This window comes from Melospiza georgiana, chromosome 2 (genome assembly GCF_028018845.1).
Source record: "Melospiza georgiana isolate bMelGeo1 chromosome 2, bMelGeo1.pri, whole genome shotgun sequence".
In the NCBI taxonomy this organism is placed as follows: Eukaryota; Metazoa; Chordata; class Aves; order Passeriformes; family Passerellidae; genus Melospiza; species Melospiza georgiana.
Window position 1 is genome coordinate 24,386,374 of NC_080431.1, and position 21,681 is coordinate 24,408,054.

Below are 21,681 nucleotides of genomic sequence, written 5' to 3' on the forward strand. Positions count from 1 at the left end.
CCGGCAGCGCTCCGGTGCCGCGCTGCGGGGCTGGCTGCGGGCAGGCGCTCCGGGGGGGGCAAGGTGCGCCCCTTCCCCCCGCCCCGGCCCGCCCCCCTCCCGGCCCGGCGGGGCCCGGCCCGGCCCGCCCCGCGGCTCCCGCGGCCCGGCGGGGCCCGGGCTGCTCGGCGCTGTGCACCGCGCGGGGGGCACGGCCAGCGCCAGCCCGGGCAGCGGGAGAGGCCGCGCCGCTGCTCCCGGCTGCTGGCTGCCGGCTGAGGGGACGCGCCGCAGCTCCGCGCCCGCTGAACACCTGTCAGCCCGCGGAGCCTGATTTATACCTGGCCTCTCCGCTGGGATTTCCCCCTCGTTCCACTTCTTCTGCCTTTTTTTTTTTTTTTTTTTTCTTTTCCCTCTCGCCTCCCCCCTCCCTTCTCGGAGCGTTGTGGAAGAGAGTGTTTTCTTCAGGGTATTAAGCTGAGAATACAGAGGAGGAGAGGCTCAGACCTTTACCTCACTGCCTCATTTTCCCTTCCATGTGAACATTCTGCAACGTTTCCTTCATCCTGTCGCACCTCTCACCTGGCCAGCGCTGTCCGGACCATGTCCGCTAAGCTCCTGCCGGTTTTCTTCCTCCTCTCAGTGTTCCACGCTTGGTAAGTCTGCGCTCCCCTCGCCTCCCCTCCAGCCCCTCTCCTCTCTGCACCGGGGCTGGAGGGCTGAAGTCCCATTTGCCGGAGTTTGCACAATATTCGGCACCCAGGAAGAACAGTGGGCTCTCCCCACCTTCTTCCGCGCCGTGCCGGGGCTCTGTTCCCAAACACGGCTTACCCGGCTCCCATCCCGGGACCCGCCCGGCTCCGGGTGCGCCCGGGGCGGTGGCACCGCCGCTGTCCCTTCCCGGCCCCGCGTGAAGCCGGAGGTCGCCCGCGGGGGCCCTGTCCTAAGCCGGCCCGGCAGAAAGTTTCCCCCTCGGGCGGCTGCCGGCACCCGGTGGGACAGCGGCTGGAGCTGCCCGGGCTCTCCCCGCGGCCCCGGCTTCCCTGCACGCCACCCCTGGGGGATCCGCGGGCGGGGTCGGCGTGAGGGACGAGCCGCGGGGTGCGTGATCCCCTGGTCCCCGCCTCAGGGCCGGGAAGGGGGTCCGGTACCCTCTCCTAGAGGCCAGAGGGGCACAGTCGGCAGCGTCAGCCCTGACCTTTTGGATTTCGGTCTTTTTGGTTGTCCGGGGCTGTGTACACCCTCACGGAATACCCAGTCAGAGGGGTCAGCTCCGCTCCCCCTGAAGGAACCAGCACAAACCAGGCTACAGGCATGCTCAAAGGCCTTCCCCCGTCCTCCTTGGCAGCCTGCCCCACACCTGAATGGTGTCTATCTCCTAAATCCCCGCAGGAACTAGAGGATGCTTCGTGCCAGCCTCCACAGCGAGAGTGGGACACACCTATTGCAGGAAAGAAACCCTTCCTTGACAGCCTCTCAGAGTTTTCTAGACTTCCTCCCCTGCAGTTTATGCAGTCTCTTCTCTGTCTCCTTACAGAATCAGAACTGACGAAGAGTTGGGGAAAGGCATGTAGCCTTTCTTCCTTCCTAGTTTGAGACTGGCTTGTCATCACCCTGTAGTTATTGCTCTGGATCACAGGAATATGAGAGGAATTGCCAGTCACCTGTAGGGTTACAAAAGGAAAATGCAACCTCAAGTGCCTTGAAGGAGCACTATTGCCTTAACTATGTAGAGACAAGCAATGGAAGGGAAGTAATAACTTCTTAAGGAAGAAAGCAAAAAAGCTTGAAAAATATGTGTCTAGTGTATTAGTCTGATCCACTGTGAAACCTCTTCCACCACCAATCTTAATTTAGAAGATAGGTAGGGATTTAAATGGTTTGGAGGTACTTTCTAGGAAAGAAGCTGCTAGAGTGAGGGGACTAAAACATCTGACAGTGCTTTGTTAGACTCTTGTTAGTGACTTGTTTTAAAGCAGCATCTCCCTGAAATAGGAATCATGATACTGCTTGAACTCACTTCTCATTTCCAGATGCAGTCTGAATGCCTGTGGTAAAGTTGTGGTGACTGCAGCAGAAGAAGACAAATGATTTGTCCTTCTTTGCTATCAGCAATTCAGCACCACTGCAGAGCTTCAGCTCAGAAATATCAACCATGTATGTTTGGAGATGATACCTCCTTTGAGAATGGTTCTGTAACAGCAGTATTAAGACACAGGGCTTATCATGAATCTGATGGAAAAAAAAATTCTCCCAATATCCTCTTGATTTTTTCAATGCTCATTGGGTGAATTGGAAAAAGGAAAAAAAAGTCCAGTTTTTAAAAAATACAGCCAAATAACAGAAAAGTAGTGATGGTCTATTCAAAATTTTGTCCTAAGTTTTCTCTACTTTTACAGCTTAGTTATATGAACTCTCTTCAGAAAATCTCCAGGGTCTAGGTTTAAAAATTATTTTTATATAGAAATTGTGCCTACAGCAATTGCAAATTGTGAGGTTATGTTAAGTGATTTGTGGTTAATCTTTAGGAGCATATTGGCTGTAAAGCAGTTTCAGTTTAAAGTTTCATTTTGTTCTCAAATTGTGGTCTTCGAGCAATGTGAGGGTCAATGATGCTCTGCGATTAAATTTTTATATTTGTATCAGGTTTTTTATGTTCACATAGAGTATTTATCAAGTCTTCTGGACATCTGAGGTATTTTAAAATACACTCGTGTCATTATGGAGAAAAGGAGAAGGAGAGCAAGAAAGTTGCACAGATGTGTGTAGCACATCCCATGAATAAACAAGGCTTGTTCCTCTCATTCTCCACTGCTTTGCACCTCACATAATTATTGACATTTATGTAAAAAAGTTGCAAAATGACATCATATCCCCTGGGCAATTGCAGGTTGAAATAACACGATTCCTTACATAGGCTCCATCACTGAGGTTATCTTTTCTCCTAATAACTTCATCTCAGTCTGTCATAGATTTTCTCCAGTGAGAGGCATCAAACAGATTTGGTTTCTAAGATACCAAAAGATACAGCTGATGAAGATATCATCTTCAAATCAACATTTTAAAGTCCGTGCACAAAAAGCTGCACAAATGAAATTAGTCTTGTGTGAAAATAGCTCTTGTTGTGATTTCTGGCCAAACTGTAGTTTCATGACATTTGCATTAATATAGCCTTAAAATAAACATAATCCATCTATAAATGAATAAAGTTGCAACTCTTGGTGTAGTACTGTTTTTAAAAAAAGTTACTAAAGCTGTAGGGAAATTCAGATTAATTTATTCAATGTGTTTGTGTGCTTGTGATAATCCATCTCAAATTCAAGGAATGAGCTCTTAATTCTTAGCCTTGTAATACATTAAACTCTGAAATTCATGCACTGAGAATATAATAATTTATTAATAGGATAAAATGATCAGGAAGCATTAACAGATCTGAATTTTTAATACTCTTATTAGGCTTTGTGCAAGAGATGAATCAGTTGTCTTGATGTATTAATAAAGTAATACTGCAGATGTTCGCTCTTTGTAAAAGTATATTGTAAACTAGTCAGAATAGGTTCATTAAAATACAGGATATAAAATACTACTCTGATAGCTGTATTATCTTCTAGAGTATAACTTTTTGAAGACGTTTCCAGAAGACAATTTCTAAACAATTGTCAATCATGACCCATCCACAGATACTCAGCAATTGTTAATGGGAGAATCCTGTTGCACCTGTTGCATCCTGCTGCATCCTGTTGCATCCTATTGTAGTAATGTAAAATAATACCTGTTTGTTTCATTTGTTTTGCAGTTCTAGAAAGGTTGAAGATGATGAATATGAAGATGGAACAACTAACCAAAACTGGGTTTTAGCTCCAAAAACACAAGATACGGATGTGACTCTCATACTAAACAAGCTGTTGAGAGAGTATGACAAAAAGCTGCGGCCAGATATTGGAAGTAAGTACTTCTTTCTGCACAAGTGAGGATGAGCTTCTCTGGAGCAGAGTAGATATGTTACTATATTCTGGAAGTGTGCACAAATATCTGGGGAAGTGTAGATTAAATTTTTTTGGTTGAAGTTGGTTTCCAAGTACTTTAAAAGTGCTAATTCTCAGAAGGAAACCTGGTGGTAGCTTGGGGTCCTAAAATTTTGTTGATTTGTACAGAGTTTGTGTAAGGATATGGAAGGGCTAGTCCTTAAGTATTCAGCAGGTCTTTGGCAGAGGAGCACACCTCTTTTGTTATCCAGTCCATGCTGAAAATCTCACACTCTGAGAAGCATAAACCTCAGCATATTAAAACAGAAAGTAGGACACAGCAAGAGAAGAATGTGCACCTGTTCTCTTCAAAATATGATCCTGAAAGTTGTGCTCCTTAATGCAGAGATTAAGGCACTGAGATTTGCCTGTGTATAGGGCAACTCCAGAGATGATCTTCCACAAACCAGCAGACATCTCCAAAAGAAATCTTACAGAGTCAGAGTATATCATGGTCAGCACTACTACATATAAGTATAAAATTTAAGTAAGAGCCTGTAGGTACCTGCATATTAGCATCCTGGGCTATTATATTGTTTTAACTTGTATAATGAGGTTTCAAACCAATTGTGGTATTTTGTTTGGGGGGTTTTTTTGTTTGTTTTTTTTTTTTGTGGTGTTTTGTTGTTTGGTTTTTTTTTGTTTGTTTTATTTTGTTTTGTTTTTAGTGCTCCACCTATTGGAGTTATGCCCTTTTTTCTCAGTTTGCACCCCTGCAGCATATTGGCTGTAGCACAACTGCTGCTCAGTTTGTTCATAGCAAGTTTGTATGACAGCAGTCAGAGAGAATTTGTCATTTATATTTACTGTACCTTGCATGTGTTTCAGGACAAACTGAGACTGAGGAATACTCAAAATAATCACATAATATAATATATATTTTATATATTTTGCTTTACCTAGATATTTGCAGGGATTAGAGGAGCATTCCTACCACTGATTATAAGTGAAATTATTGTTTATTAATGGCACATGTATTCATATGTTTTCTAGGTGATCCCTTTGGATTGGTTTAGAGGGAAGTAAGAGCCATCTATATGTATTCATCATTACAATTATGAGTGTTTCATAGCTACACAATGATGCAACAGTTGCAGAAAAACAAAGGCTATCCTGTGGTATTAAAAAGAGGGTCTGTTTAGTTCTTTTTTATAGCTATGACTTTGATTTTCCATAGTATTTACAAAGATAATATTTTATAGACGTGTCTGTTTTTATCCCAGAGTGACATTTATCTCTCTCTACTTCGTTTGTCATGCTGGATTTAGCTATCTTTAATATCTGATGGAGAAATGCTTTAACACACTTTCCCACCCATATCAACATCTGGAAGACAGTCTCAGACAATTTTTTTTATTTATTTTGTACACTGTGTCCTCAGATCACTGACTTAAGGCAGAGCAAATTACATTATGCTTATGTAGGGCAAAGTAATCACTCAAAGTCGCCATATCAGTTGCCATAAAATTAGTAGAGGTCAGACATATCTTACAGCGCTGGGAAGTCATTGTTACCAAAATAATTCCTTTTGTGTCTCCACAACATTTTGTTTTAGAGAAAAGAGTCAAATTACACAGCTGTTCATATATCAAACAAATTTTATAGTTCTCAACTACATCTGTTTCTATCAAGCATCTTGGTCCTAGGCCGTTTTTTGTCTTTGATAATAATCTGGCTATTTCAGAACCTGTGCTGAGTGTTGTTCAAATGCTACAGAAGTCAGTTCATCTGTGCTTCCTCCCCTGGTCCCTCTTTGCACCTCTCCTACCTTTGATGCAGATAAATAACATTGCCCTTTTGAAGTTGTGGAGCTGTTGCATTTGGCAAGGAGAACACAAGGGGAATGCTAGAGAATCAGGCATTACAGATAACTTCCCTGAATTGCTGGCTGGTGCCTCACACTCAAGCACATCTTCCTTTCCATCTGGGAGCTGGTTATCCTCCTAACAAGGTGGTTGACATCTCCTGGCCACAGAATTGTCTTGCTGCCCTGAAGGTCTCAGTATTAATACAAATACTTTAAAGCATAGTACATACCAGCTAGAACACCAGGAATAAAAGGTAGTGTGCCAGATAACATAGACCATACAATAAGAAAATGCATGTTTTGGAAATTAGAGGAAGCATGGAGTGAACCAGTTGAAGAGGCGAGAAGGGATTCTCAGATTCAAGCAGCAGTTCAGCCAATACTGAGGGTTAAATCCAGGACTCATATACAGTCCCTACTCACTAGGGCCTTTACATTAGCATGGTACTGCTGGGAAGTAAGTTGTGTGACCCATAGGACAGGGACACTCACCATTTCATGCTCTTCACTCAGTTTTTCATTTATTGCAAATCCACTATTTCTAACAGTGTGTAGCTTTAGCTGTCGTCCTGAGGAAATGATCTTTGTTCTGAATGCAGTCAGAAAGGCCCAGGAAATGCTTTGCACTTTCTAAGGTTAGAATTGCCAGTTTCAGATCACTTGGGAAGACACTTCTGCAGCCAGGAGGAGAGCAGAAGACTGTGGTGAATAAAATATATCAAAGTGCATGCTGGCACAGGCAGTGACTTCTCTGTGGTTTTCATTCTTTTCAGGGCAATTGATATTTTGCCTAGCTCAAAATAGAGTCCTACCTGGTACAAGCATATTCTGAGTGCCCTTTTGCTGTACTGTGGGCACTGGCATTGTCAGCAATCTCACCTCCTCCAGGCCAGCAGTACAGCCATCAGTGAGGGCACTGTGAACACCTGGCTGCCCTCTTTCCTCCTGTCACCCAAGCACATCTAAACCACTGTAAAGAGTGTGTAGGTCTCTGCTTGCATGCAAGACTAGGACTTTTTTCCTTTTCCCCCTCATCCTGGCCTATACTTGGCCTCAGCTTCTACATAAGTGGCTGCTGCTCAGATCGTAGGCACAATCTACACTCAGAACTTCAGGCATCACCTGCAAGCTTCCAAGCCAGGATTTCTAATGAGTGGATTGAACAAACTAAATATTAGGCAAAACAACTAACCTGTGAAGGCTATTAGCAAAGTGATACCTTTACAGGACCTGTCTCACTCAAAGGAGATTTCCTTTGATCTTTGGAAACAAAGCAGTGTTCTACCAGCAGGGGAATGCCTGACTGCATCCCCTGTGGCCACACATTTGGCAGATTTCTTGTCTCCATGAATATCATGGCTTTTTAGGGTTTTTATTTTACTGGTGGTATCTGGAAAGTTTCTATTATACCACAAAAAAATATATGCCTTTTTGAACTGGAAAAAAAAAAAGAAAGAAAGCACTTTATACTGAAGAGCTAATAACAGTGTACTGATTAGATCAAAAAGAAAAGTGTTTTATGATGTAAAGCATCTATTCACCTGTTTTTTTACCAGCTACAATTATAGATCTGAGATACTCAGGTCTTTTGCATGGTATGAAAGGCACCAATCCTAGAAAAAGCTAAACCAATTCCGAACTGTGAAGGTCTTAACATCTCTTCCATACGCTGGTATTCTGTTTTGTTTCAAAGTGCTTTGAAGAAAAGACCTCTTTAATGGACGTGCGTCATTTTCTACGTGCAGGTGCAGTAAGACTTGCTACCCTGCAAGTGTGCTTTTTTCTCCCATGTCACATTGATACAAATCCTGAAATTTAGTAGGACCAGGTTCTGGCCCTGAAATTTTACTTTCTTTTTATTAATAAAATGAAACAGAAATACTAGGCAAACCAACAGGGCACAGAACGGAATTATGATAATTAGAGCTGAAAATATATCAGTTTAATTTAGATTCTAGAAATAAACCAGATTTTTGTAATTGATTTTTTTTCTTTGATTGACAGGTCTAAAATTTAAACTACAATAAAACCCCACCACACAAACAAACAAACAAAAACAAACAAAAGAAACCCAACAATGAAGCAAAACACAGTTTCCTTCAAAGTCATTTTACTTTAATGAAATCTTCCCCTCTCACCTTCCTTCATGGACAGCTTAGACCACAACAAAGTTATGGAAAAGAACAGCTGTCTTCAGAACCCTAAATGGTTTCAAGCTTAACTTCATATGTAATATAATTTACCTTAAACAGAAAATTTTTAACTAAGTGGAGCGTTTTCCAGTCATATTTCCTGAGTGAGCTTATGTGTGGAAACTAATATGTAAGCTTTTTCTTTAATTGTGAAAGTTACCAGTCAAAAAGTTAGTATATGGGAGGTTTCTAAAATGTGCCATTAGTAGTGGGAAGGAAAAAGTCTCACCCTAGGTTAGGCTTTGAACAGCAGAGTAGTAAGGCAGTTTGTATTTCATGTTTACATCTTCTCTTTCTCAGATGTATCCTTACATTAGGGAAGCCTCTGAATTGCATGTGTTGAAGAAAGCTTCACCAGTCTGTGTTCTGAGACATTTTCAACAAACACCAATTTTGAATTTTGCTTTGCTTTTAAACAAACCAACCTTCCTTCCTTCCTTCCTTCCTTCCTTCCTTCCTTCCTTCCTTCCTTCCTTCCTTCCTTCCTTCCTTCCTTCCTTCCTTCCTTCCTTCCTTCCTTCCTTCCTTCCTTCCTTCCTTCCTTCCTTCCTTCCTTCCTTCCTTCCTTCCTTCATTTCATCCTTGCAGCCTCTGGCAGTCATCTGTATTTATTTTTTATTTATAAGCCCAAATAAATTCACTTTGGAATATGAAGTGAATATGACTCTGCCAGTTCTAGCTGTCTTGAGAGTCATGCTGGTTTTCTTTACTTCTCCAGTATCTTTACAACCATTAGCCATATTTCTGAAGATGAGAGCAGTCTCAGATACTGCTGTGCAGCTCTCACTACCCTGACTAGGTTTGTACAAGCAGAGCTGGTACAAATAGATGGGCTCATTTGAATCAGCAAACTCAGAAGACTAAGCTCTGTCTGATGTACCTTACTGTGCTGTTTGGGAGCATTAACAGCAGTCCTCTTTCAAAGCAGTTAAAAGTTTTCTTCGCAACTAATATAACCAGTTTCTCAGTGTGTGCGAGGAGAAAATCTGTTGGTTGAGAGGAAACAACTCTGTTGGTTTTTAAAGAACAAGTCCTTTTCCAGCCACAATCTTATTGAAAATCTTGAGTTCTGAAGCAGTATCACAATCTTTCTCCTGTCTGACCTGCCTTCCTACCATGTCACACAGAAATGAACCCTGAAGTGCACCACAGGCGATTACCACAGAGGCTGTCAAGTTATCTTTGCTAGCTGCTGATTGCCACACCTGATGCTCTTTAAATTAGCTCCAGCTAGGTTTCCCCATACGTGGTGACAGAGGGCTGCATATTGCCTGACAGATCAAAGTATTTTCCAGATCATAGTGCAGAGAAAGCTGTGAAGTGTCATGCAAGGTCAAATTACTGCTTTCTGCTCTAAGTCCTTTTTGGTGCTAGCCTACAAGACAGTGTCAGGCATCTTATAACAAGAAATAGTGAGAGAGGCATTCATTGCTTCAGAATTGATCAGAGAGAGTTGTACCTGGAAAGCCAACTCGTATGTAAACGTAGAGCACATGGGTAGGAGAGATGGGGTAAATTCTGTTTGTATTATGGCAGCACTCAGGAGGGGAAAGCCATAGTCCTGGATCCAACTTCTGTAGTACTGGGCACTGCAGAAGATTGTAGAGTTTAGTCTAATTTAGATTTATATGGAAGAATAAACTTGAATAACCTCATGTTGAGGACACAGAGTGCTGTGGCTAAGAACTAGTAGGAAACAGGGCTGAATATAGTGAGAGCTCAATGAAAAAAATCATAACAAAAAATCAGAAATGCATTGATTGTTCTTACTGATACTTGTCTTTTTGTTCTTTTTTGGTGGGTAGAAGTGGATTGTCTTCCTTTCAGAGACTTTTGTTCTGATTTCGCTGTCTAACTAGAAATCCTCAGGAAGAAGAATGTTCCTGAGGAAAGGATTGCTGTTCAATGAAGATGAGAGCAATCTCTGTTCTGAGTGGAATGATAGAAGGGATTTCTTTTGATTCTGCAGGAGTTCTAATTCTCTGCCATTTTCAGGAACTGATGCCTTCTTTTGCAGTGTTGGCCATGAACATTTCTAGAATATTAATTGCAAGGTTAGCAAATTAGGGGTAAACTACTCTATAAAACACTCCAAAATACCCATTTCAGGTTTTTGTGATACATGTTTGACTTTTGAAAGATTGCATAAACAAATAGTCTTATTTTGATGCTGGTCCAGTGCATTAAACATAGGCTCTTTGAAAATCCTGCATGGGAGCAACTCTGATTAGGACTGGATCTTGACAGTGAGCTTTCTTCATGCCTGAATTCTGCTTTTCTGGTTGCTTAACCGTGGACTGAGTACGGGAAAATTTTACCTTGGCTTTCTGACCTGCTTTGGTTTGCAGCTTTTCAACCCTCAGGGGAAACATCCTACTTTTTATTCATTCTTTTCTCAGGTAAAATTTTAATGTGCCATACTGAAAGTGTAAGAAGAGAAATTTTAGTCCAGTGCTTTGAGCCTGAAGCCGTAGAAGTCAATGTTTCTGCTTAAAACTCTCCAAAGAACCCCAGTTTAATTTTTTTTTTTTTTTAGATCACCTGATTTAAATCAAATGCTGGAAAGTAACACTTTAAGCTTACTGTACTTCACTATATAGAAATATTTTAGTATTCAAACACTGTTTTTCTGAATTTACCTAATAATTTACTGCCAATAATTTATCCCTGCTAATGCAGTTTTTTGCCTATATAAAATGCTCCTTTATCTCGTTTCTAAGAAGCCACTTGTATCTTTGAAATGCTTATGTCTTGTGTGTAATCTCTGAGCTTGAAAAAAGTACTGCTTTTGTGTTTTACCCAATTACTAAACAGCAAGCTCCCTTAAAATACAGCCTTATCTTTGTGAATGTGAATAATTAATTTACACAGATAATTTCTATTTAGTGTTTTATTTTCTGACAGAGACTATTTGCTGAAATGGGTTGATGCATACACGGATGGAACTTTTTTCTTGAATAGCATTGTAGGTAGGAAAGTTTGGTTGACAGTTAATGTTTGCCTGACTCTTAGTCTTAACTGTCACACACAAAACTCAATGTAGAAGATGCTAGTTCTTATTCTCTCTTGTTTTCTATAGCTTCACTATCACTTTTTTAATCTGAGAGGATCATGGGAGTATAGCATGCAAACTTTCTGGATGCCATGGGTTGAAAGTTAGGTTAGAGTCAGGGAAAGTTTTTATACGACAAAATTCTTTTCTCCTTATCCCTTCCCTCTCTGATTGCCCAGACTATGCTGTCATGAACGAGGTTTCTTAGAAAGTATTAGTAAAATGCAAGGATGTTCAGTGTTAGTGGCACAAACTAATTGTTCTGTCGTCTTTAAACAGAGACATACTATGTTCTGCACATATTATTTTAAATACTGTTGCTCATTTTTACATCTGTATAGTTTTCTCGTGGCTGCTGTTGTTCATCCAGACCCTGGTTGCTACCTTGCTAGACTTTGCAGGAACAAATTCTGTTATTGCTCAGTCTTATTATATCACACCAGAATTCTCCTCTCTGATGAATATAAGTAAAACAAAAATTAAAACTGTAGGGATTGATTGAAAAACAAGCCTAACCATTAAGATCTACAGTTTTCATTCCACAACATAATACTTAAAAATTACAGCTTGTGCATTAGAGAATGGTAAATGAAGGATGAAAGTGCTGAAGGTTGATTGATAGTTATGGTGGGAAATGAAGAATAAAAGTGATTTGTAGTTAATTGAGGGAGTCCATTTATGTGCACACTGTCATTCACACTCCTGGACAAAATGACAACCAAACCCAGCCTGTAAAAAAATACTGTTTTCAGAGGACTGTGTTCTCATCCTGGTATTGCTTTAATCCAAACTTTTTTCTTCTTTTGATTTTCAGTTGCAGTTCTGTTTTGGTAGTTTGAACCTAAAACACATGGGTGTCATTTCTGTCAGTTTCTGTGTCTGTGGCAAGTCGAGGACTTTGACAGCTGTTTTCAAGCCCATTCTCTTCCATGCAGGAAGAATGAGGGTTTTTAATTTTCCTCACTGATAGACTCGTAGCATTGTAGAAGAGAATCACTGAATAATTTAAGTTGGAAAAGATTGTTATTTGAGTCCAACCCTTAACCTAACACTGCCAAATCCATAGCTAGACCATGTCCTTAAGTGCCACATCCACTCATCTTTTAGATACCTTGAGAGATGGTGGCTTAACACTTCCTATTACCAGTTTTTTCTTCAAATGTGGCGATTTGTTGTAAAATGGAGATGTTAGCCAACAGTATTTGGTCTTGAGGAGTGATTTGTTGGCAAAGCAGTTTGTTTCATAGGAACAGCTAGACAAATAGATGTTTCCTATAAGGTAGTGTAGGAAAATTGGAATAGTCATCATCACCAATGCAAAGTAAAAATTAACACTATAATCACTACTATTACAGTTACCAATAACTGTGTAATGATTTATTACAGCTTTGTCCTAATTTAAAAATAGCAATTTATGTGGTAATGAGGGAATGTAAAATATCATTATAGAGCAATATAAAAAATATCTCATTACTGCAGAGCCAATCTTGTTAGTTGTTTGCATTCAGAAGTCTTGTGAAATTTGGGCAGAACTCAAGTGGCCCTGTAGTTCTTGAACAGAGATCATACTGTGATTTTTATGTAGTTATGTGCCTTCTAAAAATCTGGTTCTTGTTGCTTTGCTTCTATAAATGTGTATTGGTCTACATTTTTTATCACTGATGTGTTGTGTAAAACCAGAATAAACCTGGGTTTTGGTTGAACAATGTAACAAAGGTTAACTCTCAACAAAAAATAATTTTATTTTAAAATTTATGACAACTCAGTAAGACATACTCCGTTTAATTTGGCTTGTAAAAATATTTCTCAATATTAAAATTTAAAAAATATTTCTAAATATTTATGACTTATGCAGGAACATTAGTGCTATTTGGACAGACTTCAAATGTGGAGGAAGCTTTCTGTAGGAAGAAAAGTAGTTTCATTCATGAAATAAGCATCAGTTCTGAATAGTGGAGATCTATCAAAAGATCTCTTTTTTAAAAGGACAGGATAATTCAGAGTAGTAAATAGGCATAATAAAATGACAGGAACTTTTTGCAGCTTTTTCCCCCTACATGACATGAAATTGTATAACATTCCCTTTTTTGATTTACTCAAGAGTCTTTTAAAATTCTCTTGATTTATCTGTTGAGTTTTTTTATACACATGATCAACTCATATGTGTCCAACAGTAATGTCTTCATGGATTTTAATGAGATTCAAGCTCAGGTACTGTTTTTTTTCAGCAGTTTAAATCCACAATGCAGGACTAGAAGAATCCTATGGTTGTCCTAGATATGTTTTGAACTGTCAGATGTTTTTAAAGTTTGTAGGCACTACTTGTTGGTAGTGTCTGCAATGTGATAGTTACAAAGCTGACTGGAATATAAACAGTCTGTCTCAAAGCCAGGGCATTTGGATCAGATGACCTTAGTTTTGTTTAAAAACATTTTGATTGGCTTGATAAATCCCCATCTCAATTAAAACCAGCATGCTTGAAGATTAAATGACTGTGCTAAGCAGCTAGGTTACCTTAGGTAGCCCTGAGTAGCAGTGTGACACTGCAGTTACTCAGACGTGATTACACTGTCTTTTAGGGAAAGTTACTGCCATATATTAAATAGCATTTCAGAGAACTTTGAGAAGGCTGGAACATTTGTTGACAACCTTTAATTGCTCTCTTGCGTGTTGTATACACATGGTTCTGCCAGTATTTTTTCTAAGTTTCTGACAGCTCTTCAGGACTATCTTGGGTTTAGGCCAATAACAAAACAGTCCTGTAGCTGAGTATCCATATTTAATCTTATTGTCAGCACTTAGTGAGGTATTAACACTTTAATTGTTCTGTCAACAACACTGTGAGCGCTCTTCTAGTGCAAGAAAAAAAGCTCCATCTGCAGCTCAGCAATTTCATGTGTGGCTTGAATTCCTTCATGAACTGAGCAGTCACAAATGAATGCAATACACAGAAAAACTGAGCAGGCATTGAAATTGCAGAATCACAGAGTGGTTGGAAGGGAGCACAGCGATCATCTGGTCCAGCCTTCTTGATAGTGTAGCTATTTCATATTTCCATGAAACTCAGTTCTGTTTTTAAGAGCACTGTAGGGTGAGTTCTTTCTAATAAGACATGATAACATTAAGACTAAGTTATTTCCTTTTTCATAATACATTTTGGAGGAAATAATCTTAAAACCTTGCTACATTTTGGTTGGTATTTGAATTAAAAACTTATCATGATGAATCTGAAATTTATACCTGATAATCCTTTGTTTGTTTGTATGTGTTTATATCCATGAAAGACCACAGGCAACAAGAACTATGTTCTTCTGTCTTTTCTTTTAAGACCTGAACAAACATTTATCATACAATCAAATTACAATTGTATTTTTTACCTCTGTCAAGAAAAATTTAAAAAAACAATTCAAATAAACTTTCAATAAAAAAAATTGAACAGGTATAATAGCTTACCTGTATTTTTTTATTGTTTATTTTCAATTTGAATTTCACTGGAAATGTCTGATAAAAAAGTGACCCTTGTTAAGTGTTCTGTTTCAAGGTTAGACCTTTACTGTAAGATCAAATTCTCTTTAGCATTAATACACAGTGCTTAATATTTTTCTTTTGCAGTGTAAGAGAATTTTGTCCGGAACATCCAGGAAAAATTATCACCTCATATTCTATTTATATACTTAACTGCAGTGATTAAACAGATTAAAAAACCAGATTTCTAGCACTGTGTTCTGGTCCTGAATTTTGTTCCTGATCCTGCCAAGATTCAGTTGCATGCCAATTTGCATCCTTAAGTCTACTGCCATTAATGTTCACCAGAACTCCTTAGCCTTGAGCTTCCAGGTAGACACGTGCATAAACCCTCTCAGGCTTAGAGCTCTTTATTCCATGAATGCTGTTCTGGTGGAAGAGCTAGCTGTAGTTTCTTGCTATTACCAATTCCTGTGTAATGACATTTATTACTGCATTTTGAGGCAACTCATTACCAGAAGCTGCTAGACTCCTATTTAGTTATTAGCTGGGTACAATTAGAATTGCTTTAATCAGCTGAGCTTGTTCAGCTGAATTCACATTTTCTTTTGCTGAAGGGGAGATCTGAGTTCATCAGCTGGTACTTCAGACACTTCAAAACCATGACCTTAAATAATCCTGGATGTTCTGACCATACACAGTCAAAAAGTATGTGTTACTTAATTGTAATTGTGAAAATGAATTAGAGAGAATGGTTATCATCTTTCACCACTGTTTGTACCCACTTTAATGTCTGCTTTTGCAAGAGGGGATATAGCCTTCCTAATGACATGTACATACAAAGTCTTACAGGACAGGCCAGCATGCAAGTTCTTTTTTTCATAACCATCTAAATTTTCAAGTACTTTAAAACTACTTGACACCTCTTTGATAGTCTGAAATTTGGAGGATGCAGGCAAAAAATATTCATCTTTACATGTGAAGATCCCTGTCTGTCTATCAGATGGCTTTAGACCAATTGACTGATTGTTACCAGAGATAAGCTTCTGTCAGAACCTTGGTGTTTTGCTGTTCCTCACTTCTCTGCTCAGTAGCTTCCCAGAGGAAAGCTTCCTGAGTTTTGCGTGGCTGATATGCCTGCATATCCTCATTGTAGGAGGCCTGGGGGTAAGTGAAAAAAGTCCAAGTTCAACATAGTTTCCAAACTTCAGTGGTTTGAATATTCTCTGGAGATTTTTGAAAACAGTTAGAAGGAGAAGGTGCTTCTGTGGGAAAGAAAGATGTCCAACAGAAGCTTCTGGCTTACTAGGGGCAAGTTTGCATCAATTCTCACTATGCAGGTTAAAATAGCATTTATTCTTTAGACTTAGTTTTGAGTCAGCTAACTCTGGAGAAAGTAAACCACTAATTCAGATTTCAATTTAGAGCTTAATGTATTCTTCCAGCCGGTGGGGCTAGAATAATAGCAGTATAACTAAAAAAACCTAATGTGTCTTTTGGTGTAAGAGTGGCATCATTTTAGAGTTAGATTATGTCGCCAGTAAGAGCTCAGTAATGTCCAGCAGCTACACTGACACCAAAGATGCTGAAAGAAAGAGAAATCCTAGTGGCCTCAGAAAAAGAAAGGAATACAGAGCTTGTCTTGGCTTATAAAGTCCTTGAAGTCTGAAAACATGGAAGATCTGATGGGAAATGTGCATTGGCTAAACCAAATCAAATTCAAAACCCTATGAATGAAAGAGTGCAAAGGCAATGTGGTCTGAAGGGAATGAATCTGAATTGAAAGAGGAGTTGCTTAGGTTTAGCTAATCAGATTTCATACAGATTTTACTCTAAGTTAGGATGATTTCAGGGCTAATGAGATGCAGTAATCTGGAAGGATTTTTTTGATCTGGAACAAACAGGCTAAAGGACGTGAATGTTGAGGCAAAGGTAAAAAGTAATACACTACATTATTTCTACTTTCATGTCAGGCATCTTAGGTTTGAGCTTTACTTCGAGCTACCAGGCCTAGCACTGAAAGTTTCTTCAACAAATTGCTGCTGAAAAATTGGAATCATGATGATGAAGTGGTACAGGTTTTAATTTCTGGCAATTAGTTTTGTTGGGTAGGAGGAATAGAACCATGTTTTTCTTAAAAATACATTATCCATATTTCTCAGTAGTTGTACCTGATAAAAAGAACTTGTGGTTATTGGGGGGAAAAGTATTTAAAGTGATTATTTATGTTGTCTGCAAAATAATACTAATTTTTTTTTTTCTCCACAGTAAAACCGACAGTTATTGATGTTGACATTTATGTTAACAGCATTGGTCCCGTGTCATCAATAAATATGGTAAGTGACTTACAAAGATTTTTATCTGGATTGCTGATCTTGGCATCAATACTAACTTTTGAAAAAGACACTAAATACCACAGTGATAAGTTGTTTTGATTCTGATTTACTCCTGTTTTCAGCTGTAATTCTGGTTTTTATGTCTCATCAAGAGAACAAATGTGTAAGCAATATTATGCTCTGTGTTGTCTATTGAAAAATGCTGGTAGATTTTCAGTGATAAAATAGCCATCTTAGGAAAAAAAAAGTTTGAAGTGAAGTCATTTTCAAGAAAGCTCTTGAGATGTTGTTTCAAGATGCAATCAAATATACAGCTTAATAATGTGGAGTTAATGAAAGTCATCATCATATAATAACAGCATATTTATTTGGAATTCATCATCTTTTCGGTGGTTGCTTTTCTTTCACTGAGTTACCAACAGTCTTGAATGTAAGAGTATAACTTTGAAGAAGTTGTTCATAGATGTACTGTATGTGTAAAGGCAGGAGAAACTGAGAATGTGATTGTGTGGCAATAATAAACCTATGGTTGGTCCCTTGTTACAGTCTGAACTCTAGGTCTTTCCTCAGTCCTGCAGCAACATAATCAGATTTAAAAAGCAAGCTGAATGTTTATGTAGATATGGGGTTATGGTTAGTTGTGGCTGCTTGTGTAACTTGTGAGTTTGGATTCATCATATTATGCCCCTTCTTAAATTAGGTTGATTTTTTTTAAATACAACTTGGAAATGGAGGGCCTGTTAATATCTTACTGTACTTTGAGATTTTAAAATAACCTCTTCAAAGCAATGTCTCTTTTCACAATGGCATTCAAAGACTGCCATGTACAGTCTTCCTATGAGAATGTAATGAATGCATTGCTTGTATCTTTTATATTTTTGGAAGAAAAGCTCCTGAATTTAAAAAGTGTCTGTTCAGCCTTATTCTTTGGTTTTGCCTATAAATATGAAAGTAGGCAAATCATTGCAGCATATCAAATACAAGGTGGTCAGAGACTCCTATGCGTCCTTGTAGTTGAAAATCTGACAAGTAAACACAGAAACAAATTATGGGCTGTGGACATCTTGGTGTCATATTCACCAACTGTGAAATGTGTTGATTGATATTTCATGTGAAGTACTGAATGTCAAGCAATGGGAGTAGCTGCTCCATTCTTGAACTAATAAATAGCTAATTATCTTGTCCTTCCCTGATGGCCTGCTGTGGATGCCAGTCTGGTCAGGGGGAGAGAAACAGCAATCGTTTCTCACAATGGCTTTTGGGAATTTTAGGGAGTTGTAGGAATGTGATAACTTGCTAGTATAAACAATCTGCAGGTGGTGTTTTCCACTTTGTTTTCCTGTTCTTCTCAAGGATGGTGTGTGAGAAAGATGTTTTTTATTAACTAGCCAATCAAGTGGGAGTGTATCGTATCGGGCTATATAAACCAATAAGCATTAATGTTTTGTAATAAAGCTTCTTTTTCTGCCCTTGCACTTGGGTCTCTCGTCTGTTCTTGTGCCATTCTTGGCTCAAGGGTGACAGCATACCATAATGACTTCACTGGAGAACAATTTATTGGAGGGTCCTCTGGCTTGCATTTACTCTAGGAATGGGCACTCTGTTCCAAAGCAATGGGGATAATTTGTTTTTGCTCTTTGCCTATCTGAATTAGTTTGTAAGTAGAATTTTGGGGTGCTGGAAGTGTTTGTGGAATAATAAGAAAGCATTTCATCAAAAGTACTTCAGGTAGGAGGAAAAAATTAGTAATATAAGAAATCAGTGGGTTTTGGAAGATTATTGTGGCACAGACTTACTTACGTATTAACTTTTAGTTCAACATACCTTTTGAGTTCAAGATACCCAAAATAGATAAATGCACCAAAATATCTGTTTTAAAAACGCATATTGTATCTCTTTTATAGTACATGGTCTTGTTAGGATGGTTAATGAGTATATGACATTGAGATATTTCTTGCTTACAGCTGAAGAAAAAAAATGTGTAATGTGTAAGGGCAGAATGATAAGTAAAATAATGAAATACAAATACAAAATTTAGGTATCTGAGGTTTAAGGACTCAAGATTGCATAAAGTTATATTTAAACTTTTGAATAGAAATGGACATTATTTCAGGTGTGCTTGTGGACAGTACATCCCACTGAAACCGAATCTGAACTACCTTAGAATTTTTGAATTTCTTTTCTGTTCTCAAACCTAATTACCAATATAGGAAATTAACATTAGGTACTCAAATGTTGCAAAATTTTGTCCAAAAGCTCCATTTCTGCTCTGTTACTTTGGAGTTTGTCCAAACATACATAAGATAGCAGTAATGATCTTGCAGTCTCAAATTTACAGTGAAGATGGCAAGTCCTCACAAAATTGCAAGCCACTGTGCTGTATGATGGCTTGTCTCTGAAATGGCAGAACTGATTGAGAAGCTGCTTTTCCCCCAATTTGTGTTATTTCAACTGTTTGGCTACAGTGTTCAGTAGCCATTATTTGGAAGAAAAAAATTGAACACTTTTTGGAATTAAAAATAATTATTTATTTACTTTTAAGTAAGCAGTTTTTCATGTAGACTGTGAACCGCTGAGGCATGGGTACACAAAGAGTTGAACAGAAATAGAAGCTAGAAATTACCTGTGTCAGAGGAAGAGGAAGAAGGGAAGAACAGATAATCTTCAGTCTGGTATCTGTCATATAGTGAAATTTCAAAGGGAGAGGAATGTGCATGAAAATTTCATTTCAGGAGAAAAAAAAGGAGATTCTTGGTAGAGACCAGCTATGCTCTTTTTCTCACCAGGACAACAAATTTTAACTTTCTTCCCCTAAATTATTATTAAAAGTTGAGCTGTTCTGTCCAGGCAACTCGGTAAGATTTATCAAAAAGAGTGATGATTACTTTGATTTCCATCTTTTCTATTTCAAGGGTGAGATCATCAACACATACAAGGCGGTCTTTCCTGCTGTGTACTTCCAGACTTAGACCTGAGCTCAATTACTTTTTTCTTAGTCAGCAGCACTTCTGAGGGAAAATCATAGGGAGCTTCTCTAGAAATCAAACTCTGCATGTATATTTTCTGATCAGTTTTCATCAGTGATTTTCATCTAGTGGGTGAAACCTAGGAAATAATTTTCTTTAAGATATTTTTTCAATGGGTGTTCAGCTGAACATTCAAGCCGATTTTGTAGAGCAAAGCTTTTCAGGTGTCACTAACTGTTGCAATTATGCTTAGACTTGAGCATGAATGTTAATATCTAATGGATTCTTTAACAGTCAGGAAAACGACAGTTGCTATCAGATACCTACTTGTAGCAAAGTTAATCTCAGATGAACTGCATGTGAATACAAGGGAGAATGAAGCTTTTTAGAGTGAGGCTGTAACTGCCACAAGGGGAAGAAATGTTAGGGACATCATCAAAAAGGCTTCAAGTCAAAGGAGAGGTCGTGTTCTGTGGCAAAGACACCAGAATCCACAGGGATATACGGCTAACCCTGCATTCCAGACTTTCTGCAGAGAGTTTCTGCCACTTCCCCTAAAAGTCTTATCAGTGTCTTATTTTCTGGGTACTTTCAATATGTCTATTTTAAACCTCAAAATTTCCAGAAAGAGTAAAACAGTAATGTGGTTGGTCTTCTATTAGAGACTCACCATTATAATATCTTTATGAAGACAATAGAAACTTGTTCTCTTAATAGACAGGAGTGACTCTTCCTTTGTCTGTGACATGGAAGATTTCTTTGGGTCATGGTTTAAAAAACCTGACATAAAGAAGCAGGTATTGTGTAATAACAGACAAGGAAGAACAGACTGAATAACGAACTTAGTGATTCTAGGAAGTGATTGTGAGTGGCAATAGCTTTAAAGAAGTAATTTCAGCATTTTGAGTTATGACATGATGGTATGAAATGGTAGATACTATTGATAGTACAAGTATTTTGAATTTAAAATTCCAAGATACATGAATGCCCATTCAAAAATTTTAGGCTGTCTTTTTAATAAATGAAAGCCATCTCATATATAAATATCTTGCCTGTCCTTTATCAAGAACATAATAGGACTTAGACTCATTTAAAGAATATAAAATCTGGTTTATTCAAAAGTAAATGACAAATGCATTCTATGAGCCAAATTATATGTTCTTGAGTGCACATTATATCTCTTTGTCTTGGTTTTCATCATCTAATAAAGTAAGTTAAAGAAATCTTCAATTTTCCTTTTCAAGGTGCAATGTCATTAGAGACATTAGGTTCTAGGATGCAAGATTTTAATTCAATCTTTTCTTATTGAAAATATTTGTTATATCTGTAATTATAATGACTGCTCTACCATATTAGAAAATATTAAGGGTCTTCTAAATGAGTTCTCTTAATTAATTTTTAATTTTAGAATTCATTTGCAGTTTTTTTTCCTCATGCTTTATATTGTAAACCAGATGTGTGAATTTCATATCACTCAGTTTTTAGAAATCTGACTTTTAAATTCTTTTTTCTTTAGTATATTCCATTGAAAATGGTGTCCAGGAGGCATATGATTTTGCATTAAAACCCATAATCCATTTTTCATCAACCCTCTGGTTCTTGTCAATAGCTCTACAGGTTTATAGATTGCTTTGTAAACCATAGACTTAACGTGGCTTACTGTAGCCTGGTTTTCTACGGATAAGCAATACTGGCTTGTCTATAAAAGAACAGAAAAGGGAAAGAGACCAATAATCAAATTGGGAACCAGACATAAATAGTGGGGGGAAAAATCCCCTAGAAGTAATTTCGTGAAACAGAAAGGTAAACACTCTGTGATTAAATAGGCTATTAAACTTCAGTGGCATCAAAGTCCGTGT

General features: G+C 38.5%; 1 protein-coding gene across 1 annotated transcript in view; it reads left to right on the plus strand.

The window, feature by feature from the left end:
• The first annotated feature begins 409 nt into the window (after positions 1-409).
• Positions 410-21,681, plus strand: part of GABRG3 (gamma-aminobutyric acid type A receptor subunit gamma3) — a 295,269-nt gene continuing 273,997 nt past the window's right edge. Inside the window, exons 1-3 of the mRNA XM_058018553.1 lie at positions 410-635; positions 3,776-3,924; positions 16,789-16,856. Coding sequence (XP_057874536.1) covers positions 583-635; positions 3,776-3,924; positions 16,789-16,856 — 270 coding nt within the window. The 5' untranslated portion in view covers positions 410-582. The remainder of the gene's footprint in view (positions 636-3,775; positions 3,925-16,788; positions 16,857-21,681) is intronic.